The 22,252-nt window shown below is 62.2% G+C and overlaps 1 protein-coding gene and 1 long non-coding RNA gene across 4 annotated transcripts in view; one reads left to right on the forward strand and one right to left on the reverse strand.

Annotated features, from left to right (window-relative positions):
- Nucleotides 1-22,252, reverse strand: part of PSD (pleckstrin and Sec7 domain containing) — a 31,500-nt gene that overhangs the window by 3,582 nt on the left and 5,666 nt on the right. The window contains exons 5-12 of one of the 3 annotated variants that reach the window (XM_068689626.1): nt 19,066-19,509; nt 12,055-12,249; nt 11,483-11,563; nt 11,089-11,201; nt 10,245-10,303; nt 9,644-9,733; nt 1,717-1,760; nt 560-738 (exon numbers count right to left, since the gene is read on the reverse strand). In XM_068689626.1, the coding sequence (XP_068545727.1) occupies nt 560-738; nt 1,717-1,760; nt 9,644-9,733; nt 10,245-10,303; nt 11,089-11,201; nt 11,483-11,563; nt 12,055-12,249; nt 19,066-19,509 (1,205 nt within the window). Of the gene's footprint in view, nt 1-559; nt 739-1,716; nt 1,761-9,643; nt 9,734-10,244; nt 10,304-11,088; nt 11,202-11,482; nt 11,564-12,048; nt 12,250-19,065; nt 19,510-22,252 lie in introns of all 3 variants that reach the window. The other 2 variants (XM_068689625.1, XM_068689627.1) reach the window with 2 other exon arrangements.
- On the forward strand, nt 11,192-15,466 carry LOC137859964 (uncharacterized). Its single transcript, XR_011098689.1, has 2 exons — nt 11,192-11,529; nt 12,066-15,466. It is a non-coding gene; the product is annotated as an uncharacterized lncRNA (long non-coding RNA).

Consider the following 22,252-nt stretch of genomic DNA (forward strand, 5'->3'; position numbering starts at 1 on the left):
TGCCGGGCACGTGGCTGGCAGATGGAGCTGCTGGGGGACAGGGGGGGCTGCTGCTGCCCCCCCAGGTCTGGCACCTCGCTGCCTGCACAGCCAGGGATGGGAGCAACATGGTGCTGCCCACCAGGTAACACTGGCCTGGGAGGGCGGCAGCGCCTGATCGGATCAAGGTGGCATTAGAAGGCCGGGGCTTAGGGAGGATTTTGCAGTGGGAACGGGGAACGTGCCTGGCAGTGCAGAACCTGTGGCACGAACCTTCTGCAGCACCACGGGACACCCTTCCCTGTCCCTCGGCATCCCACAGCAGGGCTTTGTCCCGCAGGGAGCCCAACACATCCCCCTGCCCTCCCAGCTCTGTGGGAAGGGGGAAGCCTTCAGCCCCCCAGCCTGCAGGGTGAATTACACCCCTCACAGCCTGCTCCACGTGGCGCTGGGGCCGATGCTGGAGGCTGGTTTGAGGCTACCTGGAGATTTCACAGGGTGCCTCTTGCCCCGCTCCCACCATCAGGATTTCTGGAGCTGCCTGGTGCCCCTAGCCCCGAGCCCCCTCGCAGACACCTACTTTTCTTGCAGTCAGGATCAGCGTGGATCTTGCGCACTAACAGTCCGTGCTTGTAGGTGGCGATGCTGGAGTCCTGGGAGAAGTCCAGGAAGGGGTTACTGCAGCTGCTGATGCGCTTGATGGACTTGGGTTTGGGGTCAGCCAGCTCCGAAAGGGACTTCCTCAGCTCCTCCTCATCTCTGCCAGGGACAGATTTGGTTGGGAAGGGTTTGTTACCGTGCTGGGGGCAGCAAACACCGAGGCTCCTGCTCGCAGCAGACCAGGCTGAGCAGTTTTTCCACACCACTGGGGAGCATCCCACGGCCTGGCCAAGCCTCCGTGTCCCCACTAGGCTGGCAGCCACAGTGCTGCTGGGATGAGGCACGGGGGTGTCTGCTGCTGGCTCAGGGTGGGGGTCCCTGCCTGCCCTCGGCACTGAGGCCAGGTGGGCTAATGCTGGCCAGCCTGACGAGCCACAGGCCGTGGAGGAGCACTGCCCTGGGGCTCGGCACCTCTGCAGCCCACCTCGCTGGGGGGCAGGCCCTGCTCACAGCCTCCCTCCAGCCGATGCCCCCTCGCCCTTCGGGCAGGCTGCGTCGCTGCCGCTCCCCCCGCCCCGGCACGGAGATGTGGGAGCCCGGAGCTGCGGCCTCCCCCCTCCCTCGTACCCGCTCACTGCTAATTAAACCCCTCAGCATCTGCCGGCGTCTCCATGGCAGCAGCCCGAGCGCATTGGCTGAGCGCTGGCGGTACCGCCGGGCTGATTAATCCCCGCAGCGCCCGCGCTGCCGCTCCTGCTGCTGGGGATGGCAGCTGTGGGCGAGGGTGCGGGCGCCGGGCACGGCCACGGGCTGCCCGCTCCGACCCCGAGCACCGCTGCCGAGGTCTGGGGCAACACCCGGCACGGCCACAGCCACGGGGAGCCGGCCTCAGGCAGCCCACCCCCAGCTAAAGGGTCCCCGTCGAGGTGCTGTGCTGGGGGCAGAGGGCTGAGCACCCAGCACCGCTCTCCGGGCACCCCCATCCCCGTCTCGTGTGCCTGCTCCCCTCCTACAGCCCCACAGGAGCATCCACCCCGCCGATGCGGCCCCTGATGCTCTGGGGAGGGGGTGAGGAAGCCCCCCGGCAGGAGGGTGACCCCACACCCACCCAGCCCATGCCCCCTGTGGGATGCTCACATGGCCCACTGCAGCTTCTCGTTCTTGATGGAGCCGTACAGCGCCTGCGGAGAGAAGAGCGGGGTCAGTCGGACAGCAGGGCTCGGCTCAGGGGAGCTGCACAGAGCAGAGGGAGCACTGAAGGTTTCGGTCTGTCCTGGCCGCAGCCCTTCTTTCTTGGCAGCAGTGTTGCTGACAGCCTGGCCGTCTGCACACACCAGCTGGCTGGCAGCGTTTCAGGGTTACAGGTACCTTCTCCCGGGCACCTGCAGCCCCAGGCACGACTGGGGCACAGTCCTGGGGCACAGCACAGGCTGCCTCCCTCCCCTCCCCTCCTGTGCCTGCCCGTGACAACAGCACAGAGCTGCGTGAGTTTCACCCGACAGCTCCAAGCCCTCAGGAGAGCCGGCTCTCCCTGCACCAAGGTGAACCAGGCTGCCCAGAGGGACAGCTCACAGGAGACACGGGCTGCAGGCGAGCTGGGACAGCAACACTGTGTCTGCCCCTGGGTTGGTGAGACACCAGCCTGCAGCAGGGCCCCAGACGCACTCCTGCACCCAGCAGCTCGCAGCCTGCTCCCAGGCTGCCCCTCGGGATGGCTGCATCCTGTCCTGCCTCCCAAACACCCCAAGCCTCCCCGCTGGCCCCAACCCTCGCAGGGTTCGGCGAGGCAGGGCCCAGCGCCGCGTTTCAGCAGGGAAAAAGGCAAAGTCCATGTGCAGCGGGACAGCCTGGGGCCCCGTTCCCAAGCCTTTGTCCGGTCTGAGCTGGGCGCGAGCCACAGGCACTCAGCCCGGCTCCGCAGCACGGGAGGCTCGGGGGAGGCTTTCAGCAGCGCTCACACAGCGCTCCAGATCAAGGAGCAGGACGGGTCTGGAAGGCTTCATCCTCGGAGGCAAATAATCGAGTTTCGCACAGGCTGTTCAGGCAGCTGTCAACATCCATCTCCTGGCCAGAGACTGCCGGGGAGAGATCTTGCTGGTGGCTGATGAAGTACAACTGCAGCCTTGCAGGGACCCGCGAAACCCGGCCAGCAGGCAGGCCCAGGCAGTGTCTGGGGAGGACAAATCCATCATCCCCCGAGAGATGCAGTGGCCAGAACGGAAGAGGGACAAGGCTTGTTTCATGTGTCCTGCTCCAGGAAACGCTGGCTCAACACCAGTGTGTTTTTCAGAGGAGGAAAGGGAGCCCCCCAGCCGCAAATGGAAAACAGGGGTCAGCCTGGGAAGGCAGGAGCCTCCCAGGGAGGGCACAGCCTCATTCCCCCGTGGCAGGTTGTACCTGCACCCCATTTACACCACCCTGGCACCAGAGGAGCAAGAGGTAGGAGGGAGGAACCGGCTGGTGGCTCGGCCAGAGGAGCACAGGCTGCAAAGAGGCCACAGGAGGGAAGGGATCTCACTGACAGGGATGCAGCCAAGAGGTGCTGAGAAAAGAGACAAAAAAAAAAAGAGTGGAAAAACGGCACAGAGAAGTTGAGACTGGAAACCAGGAGCTGCAGAAAGGCTGCTGAGAAAACGCTGCGAGGAGTCAGACGGGCACCAGCCTCGGCTGCCGGCAGGACGGGGAGGTCCCGCTCCGTGCCGGGGGGCTGCAGACCCCAGGACCAAGCTGTGCTGTAACACCGAGAGCTGCTGACAGAAGCTGCTCGTGGCGCAATTCTGAATGAAATGAAAACAACGTCTGCACAGTGCCAGGGAGCAGCCCGGCAGAGCACAGCACTACAGAAACCTGGGCTCGGGGGCTGTCTGTGAACGCTTTGAAGGACGAACTGACTGACTTGTGGCTTCAGAAGGCTCCAACAGCCCGGTACAAGCACCCAGAGCATCGCAGGAGCCTGCTGCGGGCAGGAGCTGCCACACAGCCTCACCTCAGGCACGGGGCCGCGGGCTGGCTCCTGCGCCTGGAGCAGGAGGAGAGAAACGGGAGGCTGGGGGGATGGACAGGGCGATGCAAAGCCTCGCTCTGCGCTTAGATCCTGCCAAGGCTCTGCCTGGCTACCCGCCATCCCCAGCTGACACCGGTTTCGTGCCCTGTTGGAAACAAATCCGGTGGACTCAGCCCAGCTCCGAGCAGAGATGATGCCCTGCAGCCACAAAGCCCGGCCCTGCTCTTCTGCTCCCAGGGCAGGACCACTGCCTGCCCAGACTCCAGTGGTGCAAGGACCGCTTCTGGCGGGGCACAGCGGGCTCCTGAAGCCTAGCTCACATCAGCTGTGTCGGCAGAGACCACAGACTCCCAGCTTGGCTCTGCAGGTCCCTCTCTCCAGGCTCTCTTTCCTCTGTGGGTTTATTCCCGAAGGTGCAAAAGGATGGCACCTCTTGGCACCTCTGAATTTGCAAGCACTGCCCAAGAGAAAGCAGGGTGCTGCCAGCGGAGGACTGACCCCAAACAGAGGTGGCTTTTTTGCATGTTTTTCTTTTTTTTTTTCCCCCCACCATCACAGGGTTATGAGCTCACTGCTGCAGCACGCACGGCAAGGCAGCCAGCCCTGCCCTAGACATGCGCAACACCAAGGAGACCTGGGGATATACTGTCCCAGCGGGATTTCTCACTGAATCAACATTTTTCTTCGGTGCCCCCTCTGAAAGGGGGCTGACAGGACGTCCCCAAATCCTGCTCTAGCCAATGTCTGCAGAGGGGTGGACAGGCTCCTTCAGCACCCTGCCGGCAGGGCACGGAGGAGCTGCACGGACAACATCTCCCTTCATCCCTCTGCCTCGGAGGGAGCCCAGAGGAGGGCACGGTCAGCGCTGGTTTGGGAGAAAGGCTGCCAGCAGCCCTGGACACAGCCCTGGCACAGATGGGACTGCACTGAGGGCTGTAGCCCAGCATGGCCATAACAGAGGAGTGTTAAGGCAGGAATTTGGGCAACAAGCAGAGGGTTAACCCTTTCTGGGGTGCTTCCTTTAGGGGTCGTAACTGTTTTGGTCACATTACAGTGACAAACAGCCACAGCGTGCTTGTTGCTGTGCAGCACAGCGCTCGGCAGCCAGAGCTGCGAGATGCCCTGTGCAGGTCAAGATTCCTCCCCCCGCTGCCAGCCCTGTGAAAAGGCACGGCTCTGTGACATTTTGCACCACAGACTTCACAGCTACAACGTGCCCTCCCTGCAGACAGCCCCCCTCTCGCCGTGCCTGGCAGCATTGCAATATGAGAGCTCAATCGCTGGCTTTCCCCAACTTTTCCTTAGCAAAACATCTTTCTCTACACCCGGCCACGAAGCTTCGGCAGGTCCCCCGAGGCAAGCAGAGACCCCTCAGATATGGGAACACGAACGGCACGCTCAGAGCAGGGCTGTGTGGCAGAGGGAACAGCCCTGGGCTGTCCCCTCACTCACCTTCACACACACCCTGCTGCCTGTCCGGCACACACAGCCGTGCTGAGCAACACCCGGCCCCCCCGTGTCCCCTGCTCCCCTCACACAGGTGTCTCCGGAGCACAAAGCGCTGCCCCCAGCCCTCCTCCTGCGCAGGGGGGCTCGGGGCAGAGACAGCTGCGAGTGACCTGGGGACAGCGCCTTGTGCGTCACCCCCTGCCTCGGCGCGGGGAGCAGCCACCCACCCCTCCTGCCACCCCAGGCTGCCAAAGCCCTCCTCGCCCAGCCAGCCACGACCCCAGCCGGCAGCCCCCGTGCTGCCGATGTCCCCCAGCCCCGCCGAGCAGCTCGCTGCCAGCTGCCTGCCTCCTTCCATCCCAGTGCGTCACAGCTCGCCCCAGCCCGTGCTACGGCAGCACCGCCGCTCCGTGTGCCCGCGATGTCCCCAGGGCTGCTGCTGGCCAGGACGTGCCCAGGGCAGCCTGTTCTTGCCTCTCCCCACCCGGAGCCGGTGCGCAGCAGCCCAACTCCTCCGGGACCGCTGCCAGCACCCAGCGGGCAGCACAACCCGCAGCTTTTCCTGCCGTCCCGGCGCTTACCGGCTTCTTCTTGCGGCGGCTCTGCAGGCGGCTGACCACCAGGTCCGTGTAGAGCACCGGCTTGAGGGTGCGGGAGCGCTGCGGCCAGCCGTAGCAGAAGGTCTCCACGCCGCGGTAGTTGCGGCCGTAGCGCACCGAGCACATGGAGCGGGACCGCATGCGCCCGGCGCTGCTGTTGATGCTGTTGACGCCGATCATCCTGCCCGGGGGGGGGCCGCCCTGCCCTGCCCTGCCCTGCCCGGCCCGGCCCGGCCCGGCCCCGCTCCCCGCCGCCCGCCGCCTGTTGAAGCCGGGCCGGGCCGGGCCGGGCTCAGCGGCTGCTGCCCGAGGGAGGCGGCGCCCCCGGCCCCGCAGCCAATGGCGGCGGCAGCGGGGCCCGGCCCGGCAGAGCCCGCGGGGCGGGGCCGCCCGCCTCAAGATGGAGGCGGCCCCCGGGGACAGGCACCGGCCCCGGCCTCGGGCAGGGGGGCGCCGAGGGCAGGGCGCTGGGTTTGTCCCTGAGGCTTCAAGGCTGGAGGGCGCAGGCACAGAAATAAAAAATCCCCCTGGGAGCGGGCTGAGCTCAGCGCTGCCGGGGTCTGGGCTCAGAGGGGGGAGCCGGGGTGCGCTTCCCACAGCTGCGCATCGCTGAGCCTGATGGCTGTGCCTCCCGGCTGGGGGCCCAGCCTACCTTCCTCCCCCAGGGGACCTGCCTGCGCTGGGATTTAATTCATCAACAGCTGTGAAATGCTCCAGGCTGCCGAGCTGGGAAGTAGCACGGATTGTGCTCGCTCCTGCGTCTTGCTGAGCAGCACGGGGGAGGAATGGGGTCTGGCTTGTCCGTGCTGTGTGGCTGGAGGCCCAGCAGCAAAGCACGAGGTTAAGCTGAAGAATGAAGCAGATGTGGAAGACCTAAGGCTCTGCAAAGCGATCGGTCAGGTAAAGGTCAAATCCGTATCTGAAATGCAACACACAGCCAACAGAGTGCAGGAAACCCCAGGGGGCCTGGGCTAAAATCACACTTAGAGGAGAACAGCACAGCCTCAGGGTGAGCTAACCACGGTATCAACAGCTCCAGTCCGTCCTGTTCGCCTCCCTCCTTGCCGGCCAGGCACTGGGATTCATTTGGCCTCAGGAGCAAAGGCCAAGCCTGCAGCTGTGGGCAGCCTCGGGCACAGCATTACGGGGGCTCTCATGTCCCCAGCATGTCCTCACCCCTACCCCGGGGTGAGGACACCTGCGCCCGCGGGCTGGGCAGCCCTGCCTGCAGAGCACGGTGCCCCAGGGATGGGTTGGAGCAAGGGGAGGTGGTTCCCAGCAGCAGGTTTTGCCTTGGCTCCGGCAGCAGGGGCACAGCGAGGCACTGCCAGTGAGGGGGACGTGGTGCTCGGTTGTGAAAGCACAAGCTTTCGAGTGTTTTGGTTTCTTCTGCTGAAAACTGTGAGTGTTTACGTGCGTTCTATCGTAGCAGATAAAGTTCTTGTCTGACTCAAGCTGCCACCCGCTCCCAGGCATCGTGCTGCTTGTCTTGGGGCTTCCTGCAGTCAGAGACGAGGGGAGGGCCCCGTGGGGCTCCCTTCCTGATGCTGTCCCCACAGTCACAGGGAACGGTGGCCTTGTGTCCCCTGCAGCCACCTAGGTCCTGTCCTGCTGTCCCCATCTCCCTGCTTTCCAGTCCCCCAGCTGTGTGTGGGGGTCGCCTCAAGCTTCCTGGCTCTGAAGTCTGTGGGTTAGCAACCTGTGCGATTCCCCCAGGCAGGCTTGGGAAGCCTCTGGGACCTTTCTTTGGCACTGCTGGAGCTGCCCATGAGCCACCTCTGAGCTTTGGGAAGCTCCTCTGAAGCCTGCCAGCCCTTCCCCTCCCCTGCTGCCCTTAGGAAACGCGTGCGCTCCTGCAGAGCTAAAATTAGCCAGCCAGCTGTGTGGCACGCTTGCACAAGAGCTTCAGTCCCCAGGCAGGGGATCCAGGTCTGCCAAGGAGGCAACATCCTATATAGGCTAACGGGGCCGGCACAGGCCACCGCAGGGAGGAGGGAGGCTTCCCCATTTCTCTGCTGCCCAAGCCTGCAACAGGACCAAAGCACCAAGGAGCCAACAGAAGGGAGAGGGCGTCTTCTCCAGATAAAGCTGGCAAAGTATACCCAGGAGTGGCGCTGCCCCACTGCCCCTTCACACACCTTTCCTTGCCAGCCCCCTCCCCAGCACTTCCCTGAAGCTCTGCTCTCCCTTGCATGGACGGGAGCCCCCCGAGGGCATCGGTGCCAGGGAGCGATGGAGGAGCTGCAGCCTGCCCCTCGCGCAGCACCTCGGTGATGCCTTTTGCTCCCACTCCCCAGCACGGTGCTGATACAGAGGCGTCTGAAAAGCGGCTGTGGGAAGCACCGCAGCTGCAGAGGGAACAGGCCATTTTTAGCAGCTCAGCCCCCCCGCTGCAGGGTTGCAGGCAGAGCTGCGCGGGGACGTGCTCCTGCCTCAGCTGGCTCAGCGCAGCAGCCCCCAGCCCCAGCAGCTCGGGTTCTGCCAGGCAGAGAGCTTGGCCCTGCCAGCACCAAGCCCGCAGGCTGCAGGAGCTGCTCACTGCCCCGTCTCACACTGGTTGAGACCCGACAAGACAATGCGGTGGCGCGTGCTTAAGTACTTTTGGGGTGGAAGTTTAGCACGGGTGCCGCAGCGCCTGCACTGCGGATACCCCACTGTAGGGTGCCGGGGGCTTCAGGAGGGGCCCGCAGAGTTTGGATGCTCCTGGACAGCACAGTACCAGGGGGAACAGATGCTCCAGGTCCTGATTTTGGACATTTCTCTTCCATTTTGGGTGCTTAAAGTCTTTTCTGGAGCTGGGTTTAAAATTAGGGAAGAATTCTTTCTGAGTGACTGTTTTTAGTGGAGAAGCGTGGGCTGGGAGGGAGGACAGCCCTATTGAGAGCTGCTGGTAACCCCTTAATGATGGGGCGAACGGCACAGCCAGGAATAGACCCACAAAGGCTGAAAACAGAGCTCAGCTTTTCACCCCACGTTGCCTTTTTTTGTAAGCCACCTCCCACAGGAGTGGCTCCGGCACCCTGTGGGAACCCATTTCCCACATCCCGAGTGTTTTCCTACTGCAGCGCTTCACCGAAGGTTTCTGCCCTGCGGGACCCACGGGGCACAGCACTATTCCCAGGGCTCATGACGGAGCCGCCAGCTCAGCCAGCGGGAGCACCAGGCCCCGGTGAGCCCTCGCTCAGCTTGGAGCCGGTGCCGAAGCCATTTCCCCGGCTCGTGCATCAGCCTCAAGGTCAGGCCGTCCCCGCCGGCAGCGGAGCCGCGCTGCAGCCAGCAGGCGACTCCTCCCTTACGCACGCAGCAGCTGAGCCGCGCTGCTCCTGCCTTAGCCGGGAGGCTTGAGAAATGGCCACGAGGGACAAGAAGCCATCGGTGTGGGGGCACAAGGTGGGAACCCCCGCGGCCACACCTCAGTGACCTGCAGAGCTGGCATGGACCGCAGTGGCCAGAGTCCCAGTGCTGCCTCCTTCCCTGCCTCCCTCGCCCAGGAAGGACCCAGACCCCGTCAGTGGCCAGGCACAGGCACTCCCCAATGCACTGCCCCCTTCCCACCTCCGACCAGCACCCCAGGGTGCTCTAGGACCTTGGAGGTCATCGCCACCCCTTCCCCCGCCCGCCCAGAGGCACCTCACAGCTCCTGTGGCTTTGGCCAGACTTTTCCCTGTAGATGGGAACCGGGTCACGCAGGGAGGTGACAGGGCTGCCCCAGCCACACAAGTGCAGGGTACTCCCAGCTGTGGGGTTTCAGCCACTGGCCCACCCTCGCCACTGCTGTGCCTTGCCCACGTCACCAGCAGTGGGGTTGGTGGCTGCACTCCCTGACCTCTGCAACGCAGGAGGAAAGCTGTGAGCCAAGGAACAGCACTGATCCTGCCTATTCCAACAGCCTGACACAGGCATGAGGACGGACACCTTAATTGCATCCCACGTGGCCATCTATATGATCCTACCCAAAGCTCTTGCCCTTGTTCTCATGGCTTAGTTGGCTGGAGAGAGCAACCAAATTTACCTTGAGCAGCTCCTTGGGGAAGTCGGTGCCTCCGTTGAGCCCCTCCAAGTTGCCAATGAAGTCGGAGCAGGACATTCTCTTCCCGATGTTCTGGGGGAGCCAGGGGAAGAGAAACGTGGGGTTCACCTCTGGGCCAGGGGGCTGGAGCTGGCTGGAGCAGGCTCCCACAGCCCAGGAACAGAAAACCCAGTCTGCTGCAGAGCGAGGGGCTGGCCAGGTCTCGGGGAGGTGTGGAAAGCTGCCTGCTGTGCTCAGACTCGGGGAGTGTTAGAAAGCTTCTTTTCTCTAAGCTCAGTGCCACCTGCTCCCAATATCAGCTGGTTTTGGAGTCGCGCTCCCAGCCTCTCTCCCTGTCTGCTTTCCTCTTCTCTCCTCCCTCCATGCCCTCCAGCTCAGCCTGTCTCCCCCAAAGCCCCGTTATCTCCTTGTTCAGGCCTTCCCTGATCTCCTCCCAGCCACCTTGGGGGTGCTCAGCCCCTGCACCTCCTGCGCACGCGGCTCTGCCCTTGGCAAGTCCTTGCTCTTCCCCGGCCACCCACGGCTGGGGCAGCGGGGTGGTGAGGGCAGGGGACAGCTGGGGCTAATGGCAGAGGGAACTTACGTGTCCGTGCAGATCTGTGTTGAGCAGCATCAGGGCACAGGTCAGGGTGTGGGCTCCGTCTGCAGCACAAGCACAGGCAGGGATTAGAGCCACTGGGAGCGGACCGAGCCCGAGGCAGCCCTGAGCCCACTCCTCCCAGCCTGGGCACGTGGGGCACGCAGCATCAGCACGGTGCTGGCAGCACGCAGGCGAGTGGATAGGAGGCCACTGGGTTAAAGCTAGTCCAAAACTTGTGCGTACAGACACCCCTCCAGCCCTCAGCCCCGTCAGCCAGGCAGTGACGCTGCAGCTACCATTGCCCAGCTCCTGGCACGGGCACGGTGGGGATGGCACAGCCCTCTTCCAGCCAGCCAGCCAAAATCTCACCTGCCCACAGAGCCAAACCAGAGCAGATTCAGCACGTGAGCACACACAGGGGAAGCGTAAAGACGCAGCACACTGAGGTGATACGGTGCAGACTGGGCGCCCCTCTGTGCCGCACGGGGTTGTCTCACCTGGCCGTCCCCTGAGGTCTGAGAGCTGGGGTCTGTGTGCTGGGGAGGGCCTCCTCTCGCCTCCTGTGCTAATCTGCTCAAGGGCAGAATTAAGGATGCGTTGAGCCCTAATTATGCATCTTCCAACTAGAGCAGTGTTTTTTTTTTTAAAGTCTAAAGTGCCTGTCACTTGAGGGGAATGACAACATCTCCGTAACAGGGGCTGACTCCCGAGGCGTCAGTTCACGCTCTCAGACTGCTTCCTAGTTGCAGTCGGAGCACCTTCGCTGAGCTGACGAACACATGTGCTCTCCCGAGCGAACACATGCACACCCACACGCACACTCATACACACACAGACAGCCGCTTACCCTCCGAGGAGATGGCATTGGGATTGCACTCGTAATAGCGCTGGGAAAAATGAGCCAGCACTCGCTCCCGCTCCTGCGTCTCTCCCATCAAGGCCAGCTCCTTCAGAAAGGACCTGAAGAAGCAGCAGCAGCAGCGTTGGCCACACGTGAAGCCCACCAGCAGCTCCTCTAACTCACCCTTTGCTTTCTGCCCCCTCCTGGAGACCTGGCGTGTGCCAGATGAAGCCCTGCCCTCACACAGCCTTCCCAGACAGCTGCAGGACCCCTTTGAAGCCCACAGCACCTTACCCTGCCAGCACATGGCACAGACCTACACTGGGCCCTAAAAACTACCCTGGGGGATGCACTCGGGTGGCCACGACACATGCACACGTCCACACGCAGTCCGCCTGACCTGAGAGCCTGGTCCAGACTCATCCCCGTGAACACGAAGAACTTGAGGTACTCCCCTGCCACCATCCTGCTGAACTCGTTGCTGAAATGCAAAGGGGGGAGCGAGAGTGGGATCGACCAGACTGGGGGTATGGCAAACCGCAGAGGGTGGGGTGGGTTCCCGTGGGCTGGGAGACATGAAGGCAGGGCTGTGGGAAGCGTGCTGGGGACAGAGGCCTCCCGGAGTCCCAGGAAACTCACAGGGTTTACCCACAGATCCAGTGGGAACACTCATCGTGGAGAAGCTAGAGCTGGAAGAGCCCCCAGGAGGTGTCCCTGACACCTGCTGAAGGTGCCCAAGATGCAGTTGCGGTGGGAAGGCACAAAACCTGGATGTATCATAGGTGCTGAGACCTTTAGAGGGAACACCTGGTATGGACAAGCTGTCATGGGGGGAGGGCTTTGGGGCCCTGCCAGCTGTCCCTGCCAGCCCAGTGCCCCACGAGGGCAGCGGCTGTGGGAGCACTGGAGGTGCAGGTGGGAGGAATGATGCCTTTGCAGGACGGGCCGTTCCTTGCGAATACCCACACGTACTTCTTCCCCAGGTGGCGGGCCACATCTGCTTTTTTGAAGCCATCCAGGTTGTAGAGCCTCTTGGCCAGGCGTTTGGCAGCCTCCAGGTCAGCCTTGTGCCCGTTGGAGAGGGTGTCTGTGCTGCCCAGGGCCAGCTGCTCCATGCTGTCCATCTCCGAGTCCGAGTCAGAAACCAGCTGGCTCAGGGGGTGGTCGCTGCAATGGAAAGGGACACACTGCGTTAGTCTGCCCACGGGTCCCCTGCTCCTTCAGCTTCTCAGCAAACACGTCCTCACCCTGCTTTGGAGGTCAGCCACTCTGCTGGGCTGCGTTACGCACACTACTGCTTAGAGGTGCTCACAGGTCGGGGCTGGGTGCTAAGGGAAGGCTGGAGACGTGGCTGGAAGAGAGACGAGGTGACAGGGTGCTTCTGGTGGCTGATGACGGGACCAAGTCACTCAAAGCCACGTCCAAAGTGGATGTGGAGAGACAGGACAACTGCTCCAGAGTCCCCACCCTGAGCCTGCGAGACGTCGTGTGTGGGCTCCGGCTCTGCCAAGCCCAGCTGCAGCCGAGACTTGGAGCAGAAACATGCTCACAGTGCATGCTGTACTCTACAGACACCGTCATTTTTTAACCTGAACAAACTCCTCGTGCTGCTCTCGAGTGCAGTTCCTACCCAAGACAAGAAGGCCGTAATTCTTGCACTTGGCTTCTCTCACCCGGTAACTTCAGAGCACAGCAAAAACCGAGGAACAGAGCGCGAGGATGAAGGCAAACACTGCCGGCCCCGGCTCGCGGCACGGTGTGCTGCCTCCCCCGGGCTGCCCCGCAGCTCTCGCCCCGTCAGGCCTTACAAGGCTGTGCTTCCAGCACTCTCTTGGCTTCGCCTGCGGAGCTGTCTGACTCAGCGGCACACAAGCGATCCCAACAAAAAGTAAGTTGAAGCTAATCAACAACGAATGTTAAGCAACTCTGACCTCGCCCAAATTTTCTGGCAGGCCTCGCAATGTTCCAGTCTGATTTATTTTTAAAAGTCTCTAATTGACTTTTAAGAAGGCCTCCTCTCCTGAGCCAATTACCCAGGCTGGTCTCCCTGAGGCTCCACTTCTTCCACTAAGGACAAAGCTGCTCTTTGCTGCTCGGCGCTGGCCGACAGCTTTTGGATGGAGCTCGTCCCGTCCCGGGGGAGCCCCGCACAGCACGGACAGGCTGCCCTGTGCCTCGGGGGGCTCTCGACGTCCCCTGTGCAACTGGGAAGCCCAAAAGCACGCAACCATGGGCCAGACAGGTCCAGAGCTGCTTAGCTCTGGAGCCCTGCAAGTCCTGGGGGAGATGCACTTGACTGGGACTGCCGTGGAGCTTGGAAACACCGGGCAGTGACTGCGGTACAGCCCGGGTGGGTGGCCCCTAAGTGGCTGCAAGGTCCCTGGTGGCAAGGAGCTCACCAGCCCTGGGGCATGTCTCATGGAGCAGGAGGCTTCTGTACCCACAGCACACCCGGCTGGTTCGTGGTGCCTCCTGCAGCAAACCCGGAGCTCCAAGTTTCCTCCACGACCTCTCTTCCAGAGCTGTGCTCCTCACCTTCTTACCCGCTGCTGAGCACCCAGGCACAGGGCCATCTACAAACTCCTGTCCTTCAACAGCTATCTCACGGCAGGCTCCCAGCCCGTGGCTGTGACTCTTGCCTTGCTTCTTGAAACAGACACGCAGGGCTCACAGCCTGTTTGTTACAGCAGCTCTGCCAGCGGGGTCTGCCATCCCCTCCCTCACCAGGCCCCAGCTCTGACTTTGGGCTCTGTATCAGCAGAGCATACCCATACAGTCAGGATGAGGCACCATGCTGTACAAGAGACCCCAGCCTCCAGGCCACGCCAAGAAATGGGTTTTCACCCAACACTTTTCCTACGGCGAGAAGAGCAAGAGCCCGATCCTCAAGCAAACGGCAAACACAGCAAAGAGCACATGTCCACATCTGAGGCAACTGAGGTGATGCTAATTTTCTTGCCAATGACCTAATGTCTCGGGATTTTTTTAGTGTACTTTCTGAAGTGACATTTCAGTTTGGCTTGAAGAAACACTGAGATAATATTTTTACATTAGATGTATTTCCAACCCAAGAACTGGCCTGCACTTAAGGAACAAAGATCAAATTTGGTATTGTACGAGCATCTCCAGCGTGCCTGAAATGAGTCATCCCGGAGCGGCGCGGAGCTGGCTCGTCCCCACCACGCTGCCCGCGGTGGCACGGCCACGGCCACCCCCACGGCGCCGCTCCTCACGGCGGGCGCCAGCCTGGTGTGACCCAGCCAGATGGCAAAGACCCCACGTCTGCCACACTTGGAGGTGTTTGCCAGGGGGCCCAGACCCCCAGGGAAGCAGCAAGGTGCTTCTGCAGACACTCTCTGATGACAAGGATCCCTCCCCAGGGCCAGGCAGTCCTTCTGCGGGGTCCACGCACTCCGTTTCATGGCCCCAAATACTCCTTCCCTTGGCTAAAGCATTTCTTCTCTGACCCCCAAATATTCCAGCTCCAGACCCCAATTACTCTTTTTCTAGTCACACCTTTTCTTGTCCCAAAGACTCCTTTGCCTTGGCACCAGGCACGCTTCTCTGAGCCCAAATCCTCCTTCCCAGGGCCACATCCTCCCTCCCTGGCTTCAGATCCTCTTCCTCTGGGCTCAACACTTGCTTCTCAAGGCCAAACGCCCACCCGCGGACCCAGATGCTCTGTGTCTCGCCCTGATATTCATCCTCTGGCTGGCAGCCCGGAGGCCAGCAGGAGACCAGCACCTTCCTGCGCTGCAATGCAGCGTGCCACTGCAGGAGCCCCGCTGTCCTCTCCACGAGGCTCACCCGGCACCATGCTCTCCCCACAGCCTTCAGGAGCTTCTCTCCCCGACGTGGGGCAGCACCAGGCTGTTAGCTCAGCACAGCCTGCCCCAGGGGCTGCCCTCCAGCTCCTCGCAGCCAGCAGGGATGTATCTGCACGGCGGGACCCCCCTCACCCATGTCTGCTCCCCAGGACCAGATGTCCCTGGGGACAGGCTCAGACAAGTGGACATCAGTTTCAGCCTGTGGTGCTCTGCTGAGCTCCCAGGCTATCCAGGTCCTTGCTGGCATGTTTCCACGTGAGACACCTGCTGCAGGAAATTCAGAAATGCCTACTGCGAGCCACTTGTTCCCCAAAACAGGCCACGGGGGGCTCGGTTTGCTTTCTGCACCACGAAGGGACAGGGCAGGGAGCCCGGTCTGAGTCAGTGAGGGCCACGTGCGTGGGGCAGGCCAGCACCCTGCCCTCAATTCCCACTGCCCCACACGCATGGCTAGGAGCCCGGCGCCTCTGCCAAGCAATCCCAGCCTGCCTAATATCGCTGCTAAGAATGTACCAGACCGGATCCTTGGCTGAGCTAAATAAATGCAGCTCCCTCCATCGGTCTCAGCGGAGCGACTTTGATTTATGATAGCCGAGATCTGGGCTGGTTCATTCCTCGCAGAATTGGAGTTAGGGCTGGGAGGACACTTGAAGGTCAGCCAGGCCAGCCTCCAACCACAGGCGGGGCCGGTCCCGCGGTCCCCAGCCCCGCGGCCGTGTCCAGCCTGCTCCTCAAATCACCCGCAGCGGCCCCCGCCAGCATCTCAGCCACCGAGCCAGGTAAGAGCCAACTCGGGCAGCCGTGCCCCTCCTCGCTGCTGTTTCCCTGGAGAGCACACAGCAGAGCTGCTCTGCCAGAGCCGCCCCTGCAGCACGGCCCTCCCGCGAGATGCCTGCCCGTGCTCGCTCCCCCCGTCCCGGTGCCACCCGCAGCCCTGGCAGGGGCTCGGTCCCCCCTCCAGACACTTGCTGGGGCGAGCAGGCTCCCGGGGCCTTAACATGCGGTTACTCACCAGCCGGGCGGGGGGGCGGCTTCTCCTTCACGGCCCCAGATGCCATGGTGCTAACCCGGGGAAGCCGGGACCTCTCGGACCTTTGGGCAAAGTCCAGCCAGCGGGGCGTGAGCGAGCGGGGCCGCAGCAGCACCAGCACCACCAGCACCAGGAGCAGCACCAGCAGCAGCAGCAGCGGCTGCAGCAGCAGCGATCACGGCCCGGCGCTGGGGGCCGCGTCCCCCCGGCTCCTGTCCCCCCTCCGGCCGCCCCCGGGGCCGCCGCCGCCCATTGCCCCCCGCAGCTGCCCCCGGCCGCGCCGCCCCGTCCCGCAGCGCCGCCCCGGGGCCGCGGGCACCCCGCCGCCGCCGGCCCCTCGCCGCCCCGCCGCTCGCTGCCCTCCCCCTCCCTTTCTCCCTTCCCTTCTTCCCTTCCCCTGCACCGCCGGCCATGCCGCGCCGCCGCCCCTCCCCGCCCCTCCCGCCCAGCCTCACCGCGCCCTGCCCGCCGCCGGGACCCGCTGCGGGGCCCCCCCCGCTGCCACCGCCCCCGTCCCCGCCGCCGCTGCTGCTGCACGCACGTGTGCGGCATGTGCACGCCCGGCGCGACGGACACCGCCGGGATCGGGCCCCGGGAGGTGACACCCGGCTGCGATGCCCCAAGTGTGCCACCTGCCAGTGACACCCTAAACGTGCCACCCTAAATGTGTCACCCCAAATGTGCCACCCCAACTGTGCCACCCCAGTTGCTGTCCCTGCCTAGAAACAGCCAGTGGGACCCAAGCCACGCGAAGCCACCTGGACACTGGTGAATGTGGGTACCATGGGAGACTTTTCCCCTTTTTTTGGGGTAAAGTCCCCCATGCACCTCTGTGCCCCATCTCCTGCAGTGCCAGGCTCAAGGCCACGCTGGCAGAGAGGCCCCAGGCTCCAGCCCCGCTGTGCTCTAGCCTCTGCCCTTCCCCACGCCACCCCCTTTCCCTTCCCCTTCTTTCCGTCCTCCCCTTGCCCTGCAGCGCAGCCCGCATAATCCCTGCTGGGCATGGCACTCAGGGCACTCGGGTTCTCCCTCACCAGTTTGCCCAGTGACAACTGGGAGCCCCGCTGCTGCTCGGGTCACTTGAGAGCAGCTGGCAGACCTGGGCTGGCCTGTGCCAGAGGGAAGGGGGGCACCAGCTCACCGATGGCTGCAGCAACAAAAGGCACCTTATAAAGAAACACAGCAGCGCTTATTGGCACGGCCCCGCGCTCCCGCACACGCCAGCAGCTGGGATCTGGCACACAGGCGGCTTCGGGCCGGCACAGCGGAGGCTGGGGAGGCTGCCAGCCCTGCAGCTCCCGTCCTCCCACACCGCCACGTCCCCAGGGCTGGGCTCTCCCTCCAGCCAGGCTCCCCGGGGGCACACTGCCAGCTGCCACCGGGGAGTCTGCGGGCTCCTCCTGCCTGCCCTGCTTTCCGTCCCACCCCAGGCCATATCCCCGATTCGGGTCCCCGCGGAGCCTGCCTCTCGCGGGGTGGCAAGGGCAGCAATTAACATCCTCTCTCCCCAGCTCTCAGCGATAAACGCTCCTCGGGGTGGTCCAGGATGGGGAGATGAGCAGATGCACCCCCGGGGACACCGTTTGCCTGTGCACGTCCCTCTGGGGCGATGCTCTGCAATCTGCAGTGCCTGCCCCGGGGCTGCCCTGGGACTCGGATCTGTAATTGCAAAATTCTGGCTGCTGCTGCAGGAGCAGCCTTCCCTCTGCCCCAGCTCCCACACCACCCCCTCGCCAGCACCACCAGCCCCGGTGGGACCCTGTGTCCCCACACAGCACCCTGCCTCCTGCTCCTGGCCCCATGCACACACTGGGTCACTGCCCTGGGGACAGCAGCCCCTGCCCAGTGACAGCTGGGGACCTGCACACCTCCTCCTCCTGCCCAAGGGGGACAACGGCTCCAGAGCGAGGGCTGGGCACTTGTGGAGTCTCTGCCCCACACTGGAGGTGTCAGTGTGGGGTGTCCCCCTGTGCAGCAGCTGGGCAGGTCCCATGTCAGGTGGCCAGAGTGTCCCTGTCCAGGGTATGACACTGCGGGGGGGCTGGAGCATCCCACTGTGGGGTTCCCTGCTGTGGGGCAATCCTATAGCAGAGTATTTCCCATTGCAAAGTGCCATGTAACGGGGAACAGGCTCCTCGCAGCAGAGCACAGGACAGCCTGTGAGGGACATGCCGGGCTCTCCCTGAGCTCAGGGACACGTGCCCACCTCTGCTCCTCACCCAGCTCCCAGCTGGAGGTCTCGCCCTCCTGCCTGCCTCCAGCCAAGGCCACCAGAGGAGGCAGAGACACCCCAGTGCTCGGGGAGGGCATGCTGTGTTTTCATTCGGGAAAACTTCCTTCTTGCAAGGTCAAGATAAAAGCGTGGACTGAGGATATCGTGTGCTGAGGGACGCCAGAGCCTTGGTCTGAGCTTGGAGGCTCCATGAGCCAAGGCTGTCTGGCCAGGACAGGGAGCTCCGCGGCTCTGCGGGGTGCAGGGGGCACCCACAGCCTGGCCACGGGTTGTTGCTACCAGGCTCTGTGAATGGTAAGCGAGGCACTGTCCCCACAGTGTCACTGGGGCTCTCCACTTTGCTCCTTTGTGCCTTGGCAGAGCAGCAGGAAGCAGATTCCTCCTCCAGAAAGCAGTGATCCACGGCTGGATGCTGCCACCCTCTGCTGCTCGGTGCCTCTCGGACATCGCCAGTTTCACTGCACAGATCTCACCCGGCCTCTGCGCCACCACATCTCTGCCCTCGGTGTCCCAAACAGAGGGAAGGCCTCGCCAGCACCTCTCCCCCAAAAATGTCCTCGGGGTGACCCAGGGACCACAAAGCAGACACGATATCCCACCCTCCTCTCCCGACTGCAGGCTCTGGAGGCGACACAAAGCTCGGACCTACGGCTCCCAACAAGGCTGGGGAAGGTGAAACACAGGATGTGCTCCCACCTCCATGCCTGCCACAACAGGACGATGCCTCCTGGCCTGACCAGCCACCTCTCAGGCCAGCAGCACAGCCCAGCCCTCACCCTTCCCTCTCCCCAGCAGCAGAGGTTGGGCTCGGGCTGCCAACACGCAGCACAGGGTTGGACTCCACAGCGAGCCTTGGCGGCCCAGGTGGGCAGCAAGCAGCTTTGGCCACTCACCTCATGTTGGAGGCCAAGGGAGTACCAAAGCTGTCCTCTGAGCAGCAAGGGCTGCGCCGGACGCCTTTCCTCTGCCTGCCTCGCTCCTCCTCCCTCTCAGTCCAGGGGGCATCTGTGGCCGAGCTGGTCCCAGAGTCCGGCTCCAAGTGAGCCAGAGGAGCAAAGTTCTCCTCGATCAGCTTGGCGCTGTCTCGGATCTGTCCCTGTACTTCTGGGGTGAGGGTTGGGAGGTCAAAAGTGAAAAAGGTCCCATGGGTGCGGGCTGGGGAGGAGAGGATGTCAATGGAGTCCAGGCTGGTGTAAGACGTGCCTTTGGCTCGATGGGACTCCATGATGCTCTCAAAATGCTTGCTGAAAGAGTCCATGCCATCCTTGGAGAGGCTGTGCCCTAGCAGGAAAGGCACTGGAGACTTGAGCATACCCTGTGTGTCCCGATCCATGATCCTAGAGGGAAAGAAAGGGAGAAGAACTGGTCACTGAGGAGCAAGGGATCAGAGCCCTGACACAAAAGCCCATGCACTGCTCCGGAAGGAAACTGGGAGGGCAGAAGTCTCCTCTGAACAGCTGCAGGACGCCAGACCTCCGAGGAGAAGCCTTGCCTGCCCAAGACATGATGGGAAGAGGGACTGCCTGGCCTCCCTCCAGACATATGCTTCTCCTTTAATGAGCTACAGACTTTTGTTCCTTTCGTGGCTCATCCTCCTAAGAAGCTTATGAGAGGGCTACTGCTCCCAGCCACTCGCCTCGAGCTTAGATCCAATAAACGGCTCAAGTACCAAAACGGGATGTGCTTCAGCTCCACTTCTAACCAAATCTGCAAGTGCTTGAATTTTCCACGAGCCTCAGAGCTCCACGGCGCTCCTCAAGCCACCGAGGGCAGCGCGACACCTTTGTCCATGTACATGACACCACGGGCACCGAGCAGAGCCTGCCTGCAGGGTCTGCACAGGCAGCAGCTCCCCACACAGGTTTTGAAGAAGGAGGGGAAAGCAGGACGGCTTGGTGCTCAGAGCACCTGCACCCAGCCCAGCTTACTTCCATGGGGACTGCTCCAGCCTCTGGGCTATGCCTCTCCTACAAAGACGATCCACTGTGAAAATAACACAGGGGATGACTCCAGAGAGAATAAGATACCCTATCCTGACAGCAAGGGCAAAACCCCAGGTGCTGCTCCCTGCCAAGGCACCCAAACCCATTCTCCTGGCCCTGGAGAATCATCTGCCCACGTACCAGCCCTGCAGGAAGGCTCAGCTCAGCTCCAGCATGGGTCTGGGCCCAGCCCAGCACAGGAGCTGCTAAATCTCCAACCCCTGAGACTTTTCGTCGGTCAGTGAGGTAAGTTGCAACCTGCCCATCGGTCCGAGCATGTGGCCGTAGGGATACTTCCAACACCGAGAACAGCAGTGCTTCAGTCATACGGGCATAAACACAGCCCTAAAAGCCTGTTTTACTCAGAAGCTGCTATCGCTGTATTAAAGTACCAGAAAAGCACTTGTTATGCCACTCTCTTTCCTGATTAAAAGCAAAGAACTGATCCAGCTTGTCATAACATTTGTTATGAACAAACAGCCTCATACAGAAGGCTCAGAAAATGCATTGCTGTTTGAAGCACCAAGTGGTTTTCTCATTCATTAGCTTTCATACGCCGCTCAGAAATCTCACCCTGATTATTCAGCAGGCCACGAGCTGCCAGCTTCACTGCACCAGATGCAGGTGGCCTCAAAGGGAGCCCAGCGAAGTGAGCAGTGGGGAGGAAAGGCAGGATGAAGGCTGCTCTTGTCGATCCAAGAGCATTTCCCCAGCTGCACAGCACTGCACCAGTCCTGCACGAGCCCCAGGAGCCGCCTCAGAGGGGACTTTCTGATGAGGACACGGGAGATGAGACCTCTCAGCATTTGCAAGCGTGAATGTGCGCTCCCTGTCCTTACCGTTCTGCACCGTGCTGCTGAGCTGAGCTAATGCTGCTGACTTCATTTTGCGTCTTGCATCCATAAGGAGGGCCATGGGCTGCACAGGGAAGGACAGCAGCCGCAGACACAAAGGACCTTGTTCCAGGGGAGGGCAAGGGAATCGGGCTTATTTTTGTCATCAAGCTCACTGCCGCCAAAACACTGAGAAAACATAGCTGGTTCTGTACGCACCATCTGAGCTCCAGGAGCGACCTCCCCACCCCAAAACAGCAAGCCAGCTGTGAGCAAAGCCATTCAGACCCAGCCTGCCCCGTGCTGCCCAGCCCTGCTTGGCTCCGCTCATGGCACAGCCCCACGGCCAGGCAGTGCAGCTGGGGCAGCACCAGGGGAGGAGATGCTGAGGGTGCAGACAAGCACCTGCACAGCAGCAGCAGGCAGCACAAAAACGTGTGTCTGTCTTCGAGCTGGCGTAGGACACACACTGATCCTCTCTTGGAGGTGGGCCAGGTGGGTGAGCAGGGGACACGTGTCCCCTCCAGGAAGGCTCCCCTGGCAGCAGGCCCAAGGGCTGTCCTGGGCAAGGCTGCTCTGCTTCCAGGGAGGAAAGGTGCTTCTGCCTCCAGCCAGCCCTGCATGCTCCAGGGACTGGGGCACCGTGCTGCAAAGCCTCCTCTGGCTCCTCGGCCAAGGCGTTGGCACTGCTGGCCATGCCAGGCCCTGCCACCACCTCACTGACCCGCCGGGGATGCTCGGGGAGGGGGGAGATGAGCCCGCCCTTGCTGACAGGTCTCAGCTCCCTGCCTCTAATGGGAATAAAGACAGTAAAGGCTTAGGCTGGTCATTAGATGTAGATCTGGCTCTAAATATACTCAGGAAGAGGATTTGCTGGAAGAAGACACTGTTTCTTCTGTCACTTTCCATGTCTTATTTGATTCTGTATTGGATTTTTCAGCCTGATGTCCTGCCAGCTGTTAGCACGTCTCTTATTTTGGGAGGGCAGATCACACAGAAGGTGCCCTTTGGCCAGAATTTAAGGGGCAACACGACAGTGCCCAGCCAATCCCCCCTTGCAGAGGGTGCTAAACCCCTAAGGCTAGGTTTCCAAAGGGATTTATATCTGCAAATCAGCGTCCGATGGTGCTTCAGCAATTTTGCAGGGCTGGTCCTTCCCGGCTACCAACAAGGTGCTCTGCAGAGAAACTGCCAGGGCAGAAGCTGCTGGTTTGCAACAGCTCTTGCAGGGCAGGGTGGCGCTGGCTCCTGGGACACAGGGGGGT

Source organism: Anas acuta, chromosome 7 (genome assembly GCF_963932015.1).
Source record: "Anas acuta chromosome 7, bAnaAcu1.1, whole genome shotgun sequence".
Taxonomy (NCBI): domain Eukaryota; kingdom Metazoa; phylum Chordata; class Aves; order Anseriformes; family Anatidae; genus Anas; species Anas acuta.